General features: G+C 36.7%; 1 protein-coding gene across 7 annotated transcripts in view; it reads right to left on the minus strand.

Moving 5' to 3' along the window:
* The window catches only part of FAR1 (fatty acyl-CoA reductase 1), an 80,731-nt gene that overhangs the window by 13,309 nt on the left and 49,915 nt on the right, over positions 1-17,507 (minus strand). For 6 of the 7 annotated variants that reach the window (XM_006142535.3, XM_014584752.2, XM_014584747.2 and 3 more), the window contains 6 exons: positions 12,901-13,080; positions 9,264-9,441; positions 8,444-8,488; positions 8,194-8,312; positions 6,757-6,824; positions 5,132-5,303 (listed from right to left, as the gene is read on the minus strand). In XM_006142535.3, coding sequence (XP_006142597.2) covers positions 5,132-5,303; positions 6,757-6,824; positions 8,194-8,312; positions 8,444-8,488; positions 9,264-9,441; positions 12,901-13,080 — 762 coding nt within the window. Of the gene's footprint in view, positions 1-4,656; positions 4,829-5,131; positions 5,304-6,756; positions 6,825-8,193; positions 8,313-8,443; positions 8,489-9,263; positions 9,442-12,900; positions 13,081-17,507 lie in introns of all 7 variants that reach the window. The other variant, XM_014584746.2, reaches the window with a different exon arrangement.

Raw genomic sequence — 17,507 nt, forward strand, 5'->3', positions numbered from 1 at the left:
CAAGAGAAGAATGGAGGAGAAGGGATTGCAGAGTGGGCATCCTCCTAGGGGATGATTTCTCGTTTCCTGTCTTTCTGTCTGTCTCTCTCTAGTAAGCGCATGTGCCCTATAGCAAAAAAATACCTCAAAATAAATACATAAACAAACAAACATCGACCACTAACAGAAAAAGGCCATGGAAACATTTTTTTTTCCAAATGTCACTTTTAATAGTAAATATCTACTATATTTCAAGAACTAGAGTAAATAATTTTTACTGCTTCTACACACAATATATCATGCATTCTAGTCCTCAATGGCTATTAACCAAAAATCCATGTAATGTATATCTGAGTTGAACTTTTTATAATTATGTTAAGATGTACAGCCAAGCCAGATTTTTATAGGGACAACACTTGGAATTTTAAAAATGAGTAAAATGGGCACCATGAATGATGTAACTGATATAAATTTACTGCAGAATTAGTCACTGTATTAAGGTCCTAATATAAGGTGCAAAGCCTAGTGCACTGGCTCAGTAAATATCGGGTTGTCGGAAAAGTCATGGTGTACTTCTCTCTCTCTCTCTTTTAAACAATTATTTTATTTAACTTTATTTATTTTAATTTGACCAGAAATGGGGAGGGAGAGGAGGAAGCAAGCCGCCAGGTCCAGGACTCACACTGTGGTTGGCCATGTGGGAGTGAGTGCCCTTATCTACCATGCTACCTGCTAGCTCCCCCCCACTTTTCTAAAATAAGATTTACTTTAATTTTATTCATTGTCATTATTTTCATTTATTTATTTTTTTGAAATTGACTAGCGGGAGAGAAGGGAAACAAGAAAACAAGCTGCTGGGTACAGGACTCGAACCATGGTCAGCTACACGGGAGTCCAGCCACCCCAACCACCACATCACCTGCCAGCCCCAATGTTTCCAAAAATGCATCATGACTTTCCCGACGACTTAATATATGAACAAATTAAACATAAGTGCTAAGATCTGTACTTAGTATTTATAAAATTGCCTAAATTAAAAAAAAAAAAACACCTTTATACCCTCATTGCTTTCAGATTTATGATTCTCTCTGTCAAGGGTCATTCCTCCTGATATTTAACCTGCTGATATTTAGAAAGCATTACACAGGAAAAACCTCAGGTAAAAAGGCTTTCTATTTGAGGAAATATTTTAATTTTCAAAGGTGGCTACAATATTATCTCCCACTCCTACAGGCTCACCTACTAAGTTACCTTCACTATTTTCCCATCAAGAAAAGAAGGTAACTCGCAACCAACGGACTAAGTGGGAAGTGAGACTGGTTTCCTAGGACAGGCCAGAAAAGGTGACGAAGCTTTCTGCCTTGCGCACTGGAGTACTCACCCTTGGAACCTTCAGTCACCAAGTATGCTGTCCAATTTCCCCTGAGGCTGCCATACTGCAAGGAAGCTCAGACTAATTCATGTGGAAAGACCGGATGGAGAGGCGCTGAGACCACATGGAGAAAGAAGCCTGGCTACCTGAGTTGCTCTGCACACTTCCTCCCCTCTCACACGCTCCACAGTATACATGTTCTGGTGCCTGTCTGACTGCCACCACATGAAAGATCCTGAGCTGGAACCACCCAACTAAGCCTTCTACAAAAGAATCCCTGTCCCATAGAAACTGTGACACATGAGCAAAAGCTTGCTGTTTTAAGACACCAAGTTTGAGGTGATTTGTTACATAGCACAGACGACAGTAATAGATCCTAGTACTGGCAATGAGAGTTTGGCAGTGGCTTTAGTATTAGATGGTAGACAAAATATGGAAGGCTCCTAAGGACCAGAAAAAAATGTTAGGGGAAGCCTTCAAGGGCTTTGAAGAAGCTGTTGATGAAGGCTTACCGTGAAGAAAATATTGTTGGAAGCCAGAAAAAGAACAAAATTGTCACATGTGGTAACACAGAAGACATAAACTATCTAATAAACTCAATGATCTAGCCAAGATTTCTTGAAAGAAGACAAAGATTGTCTTTAAAAAATAACAATTTTTGTAGAATTTGGAGAAAATCTAAAATGCCAGCCAGAAATTCCTTAAGAAATGGTTTCTGAACATAGACCAAATCTAGGCAGAGCACGTAAGATTCTGTATTAACACCCTGGAAAGAATACTTCATGGAGCCTTTCAGCACACAAAACGCTCTCTCCACATCTTAAAGACATGCCACAGCAACTCTCTTGATTAAAAAACAGGATCTAAGACTCTAAGAAGCAAGGATCTAAGATCTAAGGGTGCTAGCCCATAGCAATGTCACAGGAGACCCAAGATAAGAGAAGGGCTTGTCTCAAATAAATGTGAGTATGCTGTTAGTCTAATAGGATGGACTGCTTTAAAGAGATACACCAGAAACTCACACAAGTTCTAAAACAATTATGTATCGTTTACATGTAAAGGGACAGAGACAGTACAAAAGGAAAAGAGGCCTCTGTCACCAAACCAGGCGCTACACACCAAATCCAGCCTTCCATCTGTGTAAATAAATAAAGTTTTATTGGAACTTAGTCATACTCATTCATTTATATATTGCCTATGGCTGCTCTCATTCTTTAATGGTAAAGCTGAGTAGCTGTAACAGAAACCATGTAGCCTGGAAAACCTAAATCACTTACTATATGGCCCTTTACAAGAAAAATCTGTCAACCTCAGCCCTGAACTTCTAACCTTTTATGGGCAGGAAGCAGGCTAAGAAGGCAACTCAGTTAAACACACAGGTCATTTTTATGGAAAAAAGATGACTCAGGGGGCAGAACCAAAAGCCTCAGAGAACTCCCAGAAAGCAGGACTAAGCTCTAACCAAGATAACCAACACGTACCTGACCAGAGCTGAGATCTCTGGTGGACCAACATTTGCTGTACGCCTTCCATTCTCTCCTTTTTTGAACAAGACTATCTAAAGCCATTATCCATGCTAGTCTAACCACTGTATGTTAGGTGTACAGGTAGCCTATATGGAGAAATCTTCACAGGACAAGAGAGACAGTGACACCTGGCCCATAGTCTCTTCACTACCTACCTCCCCCATTCCAGTTCTTTTGGTTCCGTATCAAAACCACATGAAAGGGACCAGCAGTTAACATAATGGCTATGTCGCTGGACTCCCATGTAGTCGACTGCGGTTCGAGTTCCAGGTCCAGAGGCTTAAACTCACGCTGGGCGCATGTGCCTGCGTGCCTAAAATCCCGAGAGGAGAATGGAGGAGAAGGGATTGTGGCATGGCCGCAATCACCCCCCTGGGGCGTGATTTCTTGCTTTCTGTCTCTCTGTCTTTCTGGAGAGCGCATGCATACTATAGCAAAAAAAAAAAAACACCTCAAAAACAAACAAACAAACAAACACATGAAAGATTCCAAGTCAAAACTGCCTAACTGATTCCTTCCCAAAATCCTGATCCTGAGAAAAATAATAAATTGAAAGGTACAGTAAAATGACTATTGCTGTTTTAAGCCACTAAATTTGAGACATTTGTAACAAATAAACATCTATTCTGAGTGAATAGCCAAAGTTTACGACAGGATTCATTTTCCTGAAGTTTATTAAGCCTGTTTTCTCTGTGTAAAATACTGGGGTACTCTGTGTTTTTGGATCCAGTTTTTACTTTTCTGCCCTAAATTGTAACATATTTATCAATATAAAGCATGCACTGCCATCATTCATAAATTAACACTTGCTTTTTAGCCATGAAAAAAATGCTGCCAATGATAAATGCATTTTTTGGATCATTCTAGAAAAACTTGAAAATATTTCTTTACCTGTTCTAAAGTTGTTCAATTCAATACCTCCCACACATCGCAATAGTTAACACAGAGTCAGAAACATCATGGACAAGTGAATCCCTACAGTAACTCAGATCCTGATACACTATAACTGGCAGATACCTCACTTTTACTTTTTGAGCAGTTGATGGAAGTTCTGGAATCAGCATCTTCTTTACACATAAATACTCAAATCCTGAACTCTCCAATCAAAGGCTCCACTGTAACGCCAATGTAGTTAAAAAAAATATAAGTATTTTTATAGTACATTTCACTATAATTGAGTGGTAAAGACAGGCGAGCTCTAAATCTGGGGTTTCAATTAAAAAAATGGAGACAGAAAGGCTATGACGACTATAAGGAAATAGAAAGTTTTTCATATTATTAACTTTTTCTTTTAACTATGCCATTCCCAACCTTAAAAATTAGTTAAAAACTGTAAATATCATATTATAAGCTGAATGGGCAGCTGAGGTGTTTCAAGTGATTAATTTTCTAGGAACATTCTATATTTTTCAAATGAAACTATATCATCTACTTAAAGCAAAATATTTTACCCTTAGTCCCCTATAAAAACTCACCCCTCAGTTTTTAAGGGAGAAAAACAAAGGGCTCAATTTCAGCTTATAATAACAATGACAACCGTGAAGTAGGACATTTCCTCCATAGGGATTTGGAGGACCAATGACTCAACAAAATGAGGTCCTTACTTAAGTCTCCCCAAATATTTCCAATTTCTAAGAAATGTCCTAGCGTCCCGATTGTGATTGTGATTAATCAGGTTAGTAATTCTAAGGTAAAGCTCATGCTAGCGACTTTTCGTCTCTCCAGCAAGCTTCCACCACCTTACCAATACATAGCGTATATTACTGCTATTCTTCTTACCACGGTTTCTGACCTGTCAACCTGAGTGCAAGATCGAGCAATAATGCAGGTACTGTATGTGTGACACCCTTCCAATAATGAAGCAATAGGTTGTTGGAATACAACTTAATATTGGGGCGCCTGACCACTTGGTTTAAAGGATTCATCTTGAAGGAATGATTTAGATAATATCCTGCAGGAAAAATAAGCGTCAAAGCATTTTGAATAGTGTTATTCAGAAATAAACCTACAATTAGACCTAGAATTCAACACATGACAGTAATTTGTTATTGAAACTTTAGAACAAATTAGAGCGACTTACAACACTACCTTTGCATTTCTGACAAAGTCTTATATTCAAGAGTCTTCTCATTCACAAAAGGCCATTAAGCCTTATCATAAGCATAAACAAATACAGAGTTAATATGCATTTTAGTGTAAGCATGGGTTGTTTAACAGTCAGAGGAACAGATAAGACAGAGCTAGTCACCATTACCTTGGGCTTCTTCCAGTCATCCTGAGGTAGATATCATACAGGAATGCTGGGGCCTTATGGCTTACAGCAATCCAGTAATGATATAAAAGGTGATTGGAGGTTAGATTTACATTGGGCCGTCTGAAGGCCTGTTCGAGAGGATTCCTCTTGAAAGTGGAAATTACATGGTATTCTGAGGAAGAAAAGTTGTGTAACAGCTTTGATAATAACCATGTAATGAAGTTTGGAAAAAAATAATCATGTTTTCACAATGCAAAATAGTTTACTAAATAAGTCAGAGTCTGTTCATTTAAAAAGCATACTTTTCTACTCTCTATAGTAGCTAAGAAAATATAAGTAGTAGACTGCTGAACTCAAGTGGTTTAAAAACTGCCACTATTTATGAATTTTAATTAATTGAGTGAATTTTTGCTAAAATTCACTCTTAAAATCCTTTTAATGTTTTACTTATGTCAGTTTACAATGTCACTTTCTATATTTCACCTCTCACGATAGCTTCTTTCTTTCTGTTCCTCTTTCCAGATTCTTATTACTGTACTTACTTAAAAAAGAAAAGGAAAATCATCATCCTTTGCTTATGAATAATTAAGCTGCTTCATGAACATACATCAACAAGCTGAAAACAACCCAAAATTAACTTCTGCCATAATTTAGGTTAAGCAATGTCAACACAATCAAACCTAGCATAGCCTATGTTAATAATCTAATGGGAATATATATTGAGATATTCACTAAAGAATGATGCTCAACTTGATTTTTCACTAAACTTTGCAATACCATGGAAGATTATGAAAAATATAACTCATGTAAAGTGTTTAGATATTTTTAAAAAACACTACCTATAATGATTATCATAAAATTGAAATAACTTTAAGTTTCTTTCCTTTATCTTTTCTTATGTGCCCTAATGGTCAATCTTTAAATTAAATAAAAATACCATTACCAAAAAACCTAACCTTAGGACAAATATCATGAAAATTAAAACTGTTCTGCAGGGATTAAGAAAAATTTTTAGCAGGAGGTAAAATAAAACCTATTACTAAATCAAAAATATAAATTTATTTGAAATCTGAAATCATCAACCAACAATTTTAAAATGATTCAACTTCAATAGGCTTTAAGTTATAGTACTCTTATTTTAGAACTAATAATATATTATTACATTACTACCTGTGACTGAGAATTTAAATAGATTAATAAAGGTTAACAGAAAATATTCAGGCAAAATATATCTTAAGTCTTCATTTATTACTCTGGGCTCACTAGATATATCAACTCTTGTAGCTAGAAGTGATACTGCCTACGGCAAGGAGCATTTAGACTGAATGCTCATAGGGCCTCATGCCACAGGTATCTATGAGGGCTGCTGCTGCGGACAGCACAAAAACAGCAAAGGTCACACCAGGTGGGATGGGGGGATTTAGACCAAAAAACGTTTAATTTGAGAAACGTTAAGAACCACAAGGCAATATTGGTAGATACCACTTCTAAGATGGTAATTAAAATAACAAATTGGTAACTAAGTGGCCTTAATGCCTCATGGGTTCCTAATGTCAAACACTCAGTGAAAATTTTAAGATCTTTAATATCGATTCTAACATTCAAAAACACAGGTAAAATCATACCAACTTCACCCCAGTGGAAAGGATTAGTGCTGCCTGTTGTGCAATTATATATCATGATGTTTCTTGGTCTGCAAAGAGAAGGACAGAAGCAATGAGACATAAACAAGGCTAAACTTGCCCACTCTAATCTTACACTCAAGTAGGAGGACAAGGGTGATGGGTACATCTCTATACTAGTTATTTTAAAATAACCCCTAAAGTGTCCATTTTTAAGTCTCTAGGACTGTAACTACCCCATTCTCTCTCACCTACCAAGATTATGCATTTAGAAAAATCGATATTTTTTTTTCACATTTTTCTTCCTTGTATTGGGGGTCTTCAAAAAGTTAATGAACAATAAGCATAATGAAAAGAACTATGTATGGATTTCAAATTTTGAGCACCAAAATAGACTTATACTTTGAATCCATTTTTCTATAAACTTTCTGGAGCCTTCTCATATCAGGAGGAGTATTTGTTTTTAAACCTAAAGGGGAAAAAAACCAAATAATCTTAGCTCCTCCTATCAATTTTCAGAGGCTCTAGTTAAAAAATTCCCCTTTTTCCAGAAACAATATATTTATATAATCATACCCCTTCTTTTTCAGAACATAAAAGACTGACTTACAAAATAAAATAAGGAAGAGGCCAGCACTGAGGCTCAGTGCTTAACCAGAGTGCATCAGGAGGCAGATCCCCATGGACAACTTCTTGCGTTAGAAAAAATATTAGAAAAAATACTGAGCTTATAAAGTTTAGCTGTTACCTATAAATGCTACTATTATCTTTTCAAACATGGCTGCGGAAGGGTTGATTAAAGTTGCTTTAGTGTGCCATGTTTATATATGTAAACCATTTTCTGTATGCCAAGTTTTACCAAATTTCATTCTTGGGGACCAGCTGGTGGTATGGTGGTTGAGGTGGCTAGAATCCAAATGGCTGACTGAATAATTCAAGTCTGAGGCCCAGTTGCTTAAAAAAAAACCAGGCACATTTATATGCATGCCCAAAATGCTAAGAGGAGAACAGAGAAGGGAATATGGAGTGGTTGTCTCTTTAAGGTGGTGATTTCTCACTCCTCTTCCACACCCTCTGTCTGCCTCTCTCTGGGGAGCACATGTTCCCTACAGGAAATTAAAAATAATAATAATAATAATAATAATTCTCTGGAAGGGCATTTTTTTCCCATTTTTAATCTCTAATAAACTTGTTCATCTTGTAAGTAGTTCATGCATATTAGCACTGATTCTTCATTAATTAATGCTAATTTCTGGTTCCGACATATGTACTGTTCAGACCACTTGTTACTTTCTAAAATATACCAACTCTTACAGTTGACAGTGATATTACACATATATTGGTATAACAATTTTAGGACTAGGGATTGATTAATAGTAGTCAGTAGCTCTGTTTCTCAGTTACTATACATTTAAAAAGCAACATTGTCACCTCATATACCTATTAACTCCGGAATACCAGGCTGCCGCAAGACTGGTGTTGACAACTACATCTACAGGAACAAGATCTGCAAGGGCATTGTTGGAGGCACGCATTGTTCGAAGAATTCCTTTCCCTGCCTTTGTTGAAATTAAAAACAACACCTTAAGATATACAAGCCAAAGTGCGTATATGCACACACACACACGTTACATATACATAAAGAAAACAGAAAAAAATGTACAGAATACTAAGTCATAACATTACTTACCGCAATAAAGAGACCACTTGGTCCATTGAAGTTATCAATCCATCCCTAATACCAAAATTCAAAACAGGGGAGAACTTAGAAATTTTATGAAACTAGAGATGGAATACTTGAAATCTACAATTCCAAATATAATCTTGATAGTTTCCTTCTAAAAACTAAAAAAAGATTAGATTCGAGCCAGAATATTTCTCCCAGTACCAAGTAGAAGCAGTCTTCTGAGATCACAAATGACTAAAAGCATTTTCAAGGGGTTATATACTCTTTCATGAATTCACTGCAAAGAGAATATTTATAAAAAGATTTAGCAAGGTATTTTTTGCTAAATCAAGACTGTTGGAAGTTTGACTTTATGCTATTTACTGATAAGACATTCTGAGATTAGGAGGAAATGGTAAATCCTCTTTAACACCTTGTTTATTTTCCCCAGCAAGTTATCATAGTAATCTCTTATACCTCTCTTAGTGTTGTAACCTACACAGAGAGAGGTTTTCCTCTTAGAGGGGTTGCCCCTTTTTAGCACCAAAAAGGAAAATCAAATCACGGTCTCCTTTGATTCAAGACAATGTCAGAGCTTTTGTTTTAATTTTCAATTAGAATTTTGAAAATGTTGATCTGCCTTTTTATATACCCAGCATATCACATTAGAAATAAAAGTACCAATAAAACTCACTCTCTTTATGAATGGAAGAAAGTTTTGCTTTTGCCATGGTAAGTCATGTTCAGTAAATAGTACTTCATCTTAAACAACTGCTCTTTTCATACACAGTTATGACCTAAAATTCTTGATTCCAGTTATTTATAAGGACTTCTAACAACTTACTGGAAAAGGTTCTTTCCAACTGGCACCAACAATTGACGGTCTTACAATTGCCACATTTAGCTTTGCGCCTTCTTGTTGAACGACATACTCCGCCAATGCTTTTGTGTATATGTAGGTATTAGGCCTGTCTCCTATCAACTTGGGTGTGATATCATTTACTAGGCCATCATCCATCCACCTAGTGAACAAAAAAAATTGCATACAAAAATACTTCTAAGATGTTTCACTGTAAAATGAAAACTACTTAACTCAACGTTGCATATCAAACATACCTGTTCTCTGATTCAAATGATTTTATTTGTACAAAAAAGAGTAAAAAAGGAAAGAAAAATGGAAATAATCTTATTAAATATCACCTATAGGTCCACAATTCCTTATCTGCAATTTTTATATCCAAACAGTGTGAAGACTGAAAGTTCTTTCATGAAACATATGGTAGATAGCTCTTCCACAAATCATACAGTAGATCATAAGATTTGTGGCCTTTTTTTCTTTGATTTTTGCCAGTGGGCACGTACACTTGCCAGAAACAGAAGACGGTGAGAAAGTACTCCCCATGGGGAATGGTGACGGTACAATCCCATTTCTCCCATCTTTTGGAATTTTGAGCATGGATGCACATGAGCCTGGCTTATTTCTCAAGTGGTGGGGTCTGGGACTAGAACTATGCAGTCAACTATAAAGGAACCAACTGGGGATCCAACCACTTTAGCCCACATGTCCCAGGCTGGCCCTGTGGTTTTTTTTCAGTACCACTTAGTTCAAATATTCATATACTTCATATGTGTTTGATCAGAGATCAAACCAAGATCAAGTTTAAGTTATTTCATATAACCAGTATTTTTTTAAAATACTTTTTAAAGAATTATTTTATGTAACTTTATATATTTATTTATTTTAATTTGACCAGAGAGGGACAGAGCAAGAGCATGAGCAAGTGAGAGAGAGAGAAAGTAGGAAAGCAAGCTGCAAGGTCCGGGACTCAAACTGCAGTCGGCCATGTGGGAGTCTGGCACCCCCAACCACCATGACACCTGCCGGCCCTATATTGCCAGCATTATTAAATTCCCAAATATGACTGCCCCCAAAGGTTTAGATTAGGAGTTATGAATCGTATACAACCACCTAATAGCATAACTGTTAATTGCATACACGTACAATTAACATACAACTAATGCAAAAGATCTAGTAATCTAAATATTTAAGGCGAAGTAACACAAACCATATACTCTCACTACTGGGACTAACAAACACTAGGATAAACAATAAATTGAACCATGATATAAAAATTTACTTAGCAACCTACTATGAAGTCATAAAATTCCTCCAATTCTCTCAGAGTTTCCGAAATAATGGTCTATTCTGATTATTCTGAAAACGGAGGGTAATACACTTGAGGTGATATATACATACATATGTATACACACACACACTTGATTTAGGATACTTTTTCCTTCTTATGTATAATACTATGCATATAAATAGACTGAGTATTTTGTCACACTCTAAATGATAACCATACCAACTGATAAGGCAACATAAAATGAAACCTCAAGATAAATTTTGTTCTGCATATATCCATTTCTTCTTTCAAGTGATTAAAGGAACATGGTATTAATTAAATTGAAGGAAAACTATTCGATTTAGGAAAAATTCCATTGTGGAGAGGAGTTTTGAAAGATGGAAAGGATAGTTAATATAAAGACCTAAAAAATAAAGACACAAAAAAGTCTACCTAAACTGAGGAGAGACTTTAGCCAATAAACCTTATTACAGAAGTGATCTTATAGAGCATGAATTATCCTAAAATTATTTGTGAACTAGATTTCTTTAAATGCGAGGAAAAGAGACAGAATTAGATAGATGTTTGCATTTATCACTGCTAATAAGAGAAAAAGTACAATGCCTCATTAACTTGGACACTCATCTTTTTTCCAGAAATATCAAGTTATTCTGGTTAATGACCTGTGACAAAAATGAAATTAAGAAACTGAGTCATGGTAACAACACCTGGAGTGGTGGTTAAGGTGCTGGACTCCCACATGACTGACTGTGGTTAGAGTCCAGACCCAGTGGGTTGAAACAAACTTGAGTGCATGTGCATGTGTGCCTAGAATCCCAAGAGGAAAATGGAGAAGAAGGGACTGCAGTACAGTCATCACTCCTTGGGGGTTATTTCTAACTTTTTCTCTGGTGAGCACACATGTGCCCTACAGCTAAAATTTCCTTAAAAAAAGAAAGAAAGAAAGAAAGAAAGAAAGAAAGAAAGAAAGAAAGAAAGAAAGAAAGAAAAGAAAAGAAAAGAAAGAAAAGAAAGAAAAGAAAGAAAGAAAGAAAAAGAAAGAAAGAAAGAAAGAAAGAAAGAAAGAAAGAAGCTGACTCAGAAAACAGAAACCAGGGAACTGCCATGAGAATGTCTTGGTAACTCCCATAGTTATTAATTTTCTTACACTCCGTTTCCCCTTGATTAGCAAGAAAGTCTTAAAGAAAAGGTCTTGTGTGATTATTTGGGGAGAAAGCAGAGAATGGTAACTTTGGATAGCATTGTTAGAAAGAAAAGATGAAAAAGAGAAGAATTAACAGAAGAAAAGCTCACAGAGGTATTACATGAGGATTAACAAATATATAAAGATGTGATAGATACTGGAATATTTATTTTATTTTATTTTTGGAGAGGTTTTTGCCATAGGGAGCGTGTGCTCACCAGAAAGACAGAGAAAGAAAGAAAGCGAGCAATCAGCCCCTGGGGGGATGGCCACACTGCGATCCCTTCTCCTCCATTCTCTTCTTAAGATCTTGGGCACACACGCACACATGCCCGGCGTGAGTTTAAGCCATTGGATCCAGGACTCCAACCATGGTCGACTACATGGGAGCCCAACAACACAACCATTATGCCAACTGCTGGTCCAGATAATGGAATATTTCTATAACTATACTCTATGAAACAAAGACCCTCTTTTTCTTTCTTTCTGTTCTGATTCTGTTTCTCATTTGATGAGAAAGCATGGGCTGAAGCAAATGAGACCCGGGCCATGGTATATGCACACTTTACTTAATCCCCACCCATCAAATACTCAGGAATATTTTTCATGTAATAATACCTGATAGGATCCCAGTCCTCAGAAAGATAATAAAAAGAGATATAAATTAAAGAATAATGACCTTCTGGTTCTCTAATAATTAAAGGCCCTTCTACAGAAATACTCTATGGCCAAAATAAATAAATAAATAAAAGGGGGGAGGAGTGTGATCCTTTAATAAATTAGAAGCTTGCTATTTAACAGGCAGTCACTGATCTTCACAGGTACCTCTCTTGGTTGCAAGGACTGATTCTCTGGAAAACAAAACCCCCTAATATGGAAGAATTGTTCAGAGACCTTCCTCCAATCAATATATCTAAATCAAAAGTAAAAGCCTACACTGCCTTCATCAATATTCACTTAGCTATAAATCTACACAATAGAAGAACTTAGCAGACATGACATAATTTGTTGAATAAAGAAATAAATGTATGCATATCTGTGCATGAGATGTGTGTAGAGAAGAACCAAGGGACAGAGGGAGAAAGAGAAGTAAATGTGGATCCAAAGTTTTGAGATCAAATCACATGTATATACATTTCACACAAACATACTCTAAAGAATCAATCAGCTTCTTGGGATCCACGGGGGGCGGGTAGACTACTTCGTCAATGTGCTTTCGATTGCAGTAGGCATATGCTGTTGATACATGCATGAACACTTCCAGACTCTTCATTTGCTGTGCAAGGAGAATGAGCTGTCTAGTAGCAATCACATTTAACTGAACAGCATCTCTGTAAAAGAAAAAGCAACATTTAAAAACTGGAAAACTATACTGTTTATTCTATCTATTAAAAAAATTATCTTCATTAGAGACAGAATACATATACAAATTTTTATTTCTATACAACTTATCCTTTAACTCTGATTTTATGTATTTCATTGCAGCATAAAATATATACATGTATTTACTTAAAAAATAAAAATAGCTTTAGGTACTTCCCAAATTCTGTTTTTCAGTATTTAAGAAGAAAAAAAAAAAAACCAAAAAACAACTATTTTTCAAAAGGCCAGGATACGCCACAAGTAGAATCTTGATCCACTTGACTGCAAGGCACTGCTTTGATGTCTATCACATTCGCAAAACAATGGGGATGGGAGGGTACTGTTTTAGAAGAGGTATCCAGAGAATATTTGGTTACAGGTTCCTGAGGACAGGACAAGTTCTAGGTCACCAGAAACAAGGAATAACTCATGGAAGAAAAAAATGCCTGGGCCTTGTTTTTTAGTTTATTTCCATAGGATCTGAGATCCTATGAAAATATACTAGAAGAAAGTTTTTTTTAATGAAATAATTGGGTTGGGGTCTCACAATCATGTAATCATATTTTTTTTTCCTTCTGGGTGAAACATTTGTTCAAATGGAAATCCACCAAGAAAGCCATTTCACAGAGAGGACACTGTCCACTAGACTATAAGGGAATGTGCTATTTTCTTTTGCATTTGCAAAACAATGGGGGTAGAGACAGTAATGTTTTGGGAAGAGCACACAAAGGATATTCTGTTACTAGTTCCTGAGCATGGTAACAGAGTTTCTGGGTCACTGAAAATAAGGAATAATTTGAGAGGAACACTCCTGGTTGCCTTGCCACGCCCCTCCCCTCCATTTGTACCTGACAGCCCGAACCTGAAGCCATTCTGTGCTCACGTAATACCTACCATCTCTGACAGGCTAATTAAACCTTTCTCTATTTTACCTCAATTCAATATTTACACCATTCAACGTCAGGCTGAGATCCTGGCATGTTAAATAAGGCATTTAGTACTAAATAAATCCAATATTCTCATTATATTGTGATTATATGGAATCATGAATACATCTTAAATAAGATAAGCTTTTGGGGGACGGTTACAAAATGAGCAAATTGTTCTTATTAAAGGCATAAAAATAATTTCTATAAAAATAATAAAAGAAAAAAGAAAGGAAAGGAAACTTGACTGGAACTGCCAATAAATTTTTAGTTTTCATCTGTCATGTACAGATATCCTAGGTTCTTCAAAATCTATGTTGATAACATTTCCAAAGGCCTTACCAGCACTCTCACACTTGACCTAACACATACCTGAGAGTTTACTGAAAATATAGACTCCTGGACCACATACTCAGACACTTAATGTCTGAAACGAGGCCTGTGAAATTACATTTTAAGTAAGTTCCTCAGGCCATTTTTAAAAACATGACAGAGAGCAAGTGATCTCATTCCCTAGCCCTCCCCAGTGGCTGGACGGCCCAGCCCATTTGACACAAGTCTATGTTTTTATTTAAAAGTTCTTGCCACAGGGTACATGCACTCACAGGAGAGAGACAGAGACGGTGAGAAGGAAAGCGAGAAATCACCCCACAGCGGGTAGCATGCTACAGTCTCTTCTGTTTTCCTCCTGGGATTTTGGGCCAGAGTGTGTGTGCCTGGAGTGATTTTCAAGCCGCCAGGTCCAGGACTAGAACTGGTGGTGAGCCATATGGGTGTCCAGTATCTTAACCACTATGCCATCTACTGGCCCCAACACACAAGACTTTTTCACTTTGCTCACTCCTGAGAAAATACTGCTTAGATGTGATACAATTATTGCAGCTATGTATTTTTTTTTTTAAGCTTAATGAAGACACAGACACAAACAAGTGTTTAGGGACCAACAAAACCATCTTAGGGTAGAGGATCCAGGCATCTGTCATTTTAAAAATGTCTCTTGGGACCAGCACCCATGCAGCCGACCCCAGTTCAAGTGCTGGACCTGGAGGCTTAAAACTCACACCAGGTACATATGCACGCGTGCCCAAAATCCCAAGAGGAGAATGGAGAAGGGATTGTAGTGTAACCATCCCCCCCACTGTGAGGGTAATTTCTTTCTGTCTCTCTGGTAAGTGTACTCACTCTATAGCAAAAATCTGTCTCTCAAAAAAAAAAAAAAAAAAATCTCCAAAGCTAAATCTGATTAGCAGCAGTTTTTAAAGGGCAATAGTGGTCCAACAGTAACTATCATACCCAACACACTCTTGCTAAAAACGTGGATTCTGAGGTATTACTGCAAAACTAAAAGGCCAGATTTTGTCAAGTGCAATCCAGGAATCTGTATTTTTAACATACTTTCCAGTAATTCTTAAGATTCATAATTCATTCCAAAGTTTGATAATCAATACCCTTAGATTCAACAGTTTCTTGATCTTTTCCAATAATCAATCTTCTATTCCTTTCTGAAAACCTACTTTCATATTCATACTTTGGCCCTTAACATCAAGAATTGTTTTGTTTCTCAAATATCATACTCTTCCCTAAACCATCAGTCCATCCATCTCTCCCCTTAGGTCTGTTTTTTGGCATCTTTATGATCTCCATTTTCTTGGCTGTTTCCTCTCAACTCTACTGGCCCTTCTCTTACTGCTAAGGACTACCAGAAACCAGCATCAAACTACTTAAGTAACTCCCTTCATTACTGTCAATAGCACTTCTTCCCTCAACATTTTTTTAAAGGCACACTTACCTTGTCACTATCCTCTCCTGCTTCAACCTACCAGCTAGGGATATAGGTGTGTACTACTCGCCTGTCTGTATTTTAAAAAGGGTCTTGCTATGTTTCCCAGGCCAACCTCAACTTCACGATCTTCCTGTCTCAGCCCCCTGAGAATCTGGGAGAAGAGATGCATATCAGTGTACCCAGCTTTTAGGCTGGACCCTGAAATGAACCCAGGACTTTCACGTGGTCCCAGCTGTGGAACACAGCACATCTCAGCAGCACACAGCACGTGGCTGGGCTTCCCTTCAGCTTCTATCAGTATTTCCTCATAATTCCTAATCATGATATCTACCTTTTCCCCATCTTAAGATTTAGAAACCACCACATCTCAAACTAGATGAGCTCTACTTCCTCTCAACCCTTACTTAATGTAACTCTAGTAACTCCCATTTTCTATGCTACATTATGGATATTGAAGCATATCCTATTATCTTTTCTATTACACTATATGGACTTTGCAAACAGTATCTATGTACAATTTATTTGGTTTTCCCCCAAGAATTGGCATGATATATTAAAATGTGGGTATTTTCCCCCTGGCAATCAAGATTTTTTTTGTCATTTTTAATTTGTGGGTTAACGTAAAAAGCAGTTAAAAAGAGTAAACGTGGTGCAAGCAGTTCTATGCCAACCTGCAGTATGTCAGGACGTCATCTAATGAATGTCCTATCACCACTTAGATGTCAACATTCATTAAAATGACTTCATGAAGGGACTGGATGGTGGCACGGGGTAAAAATAACACTTTGCAAGGCTCATCCACAGGTTAAGGTTCCAGTCTCATGTCTAGAGACCTTCTACAACATACTAGGCACATGCCCACGATCAGGGGTTGGCTGAAGCTGGGGCTGACTGTGGTGTCAAGACCTTGTTGGGGTGCGGTCTATCTGTCTGTCTGTCTCTCTCACTGATGGGAGAAATCAGCTTAAAGAAAATGGCTTCACAGAACCCTAATTTCAAGGAAATGACCACAAGTAGTTCAGTCAACATAAACACCTTGAGCAGGAAGAAAAGAACAAAACAGTATTGATTCCTTCCACTATGGTATCTCTAGTAGAAGAATAACAACAAAAATATTTCCTTTTCATTAATGGTAGCCTTGCTTATCTCAAAGGGAACAGAAAAGGAGAGATGGTTTCCTTAGAGTACTGTACTTGGAACTCCTCGCAAAGGCCATTTTGACGAGTCTCACTCATTAATACCTAGTCACAAATCAATTTCGCACTTACAAGCATCTTATTTCTTTTGGTTACAAAGAAAATAATGACAGTAACTTCTGTGGGAATATTTCTCAGATTAACCATTTTATACTAATAAATTTTTAGGGAAGTTAAAGCCATAGCCTAAATTATGGCCCACATTCATAAACTCAGAAATTGGACTTAAAAAAAAAAAGTGCCAAAGTGTCTGGAACAAACGGATTTAAAGTATAACTTTATTTTGATGCAAAAGATTTTTGAAATCTATACATAGTTTTTCCATAATATGTATTTTCCACAATCTTTTCTTTTTTGTGGGATGCAAAAGATTTTTGAAATCTATACATAGTTTTTCCATAATATGTATTTTCCACAATCTTTTCTTTTTTGGGGGTAACATTTATTTATTTATTTATTTATTTATTTATTTATTTATTTATATTTTTCTG

The sequence above is a fragment of the Tupaia chinensis genome, unplaced genomic scaffold (assembly GCF_000334495.1).
Source record: "Tupaia chinensis unplaced genomic scaffold, TupChi_1.0 Scaffold000077_1, whole genome shotgun sequence".
Classification (NCBI taxonomy): domain Eukaryota; kingdom Metazoa; phylum Chordata; class Mammalia; order Scandentia; family Tupaiidae; genus Tupaia; species Tupaia belangeri.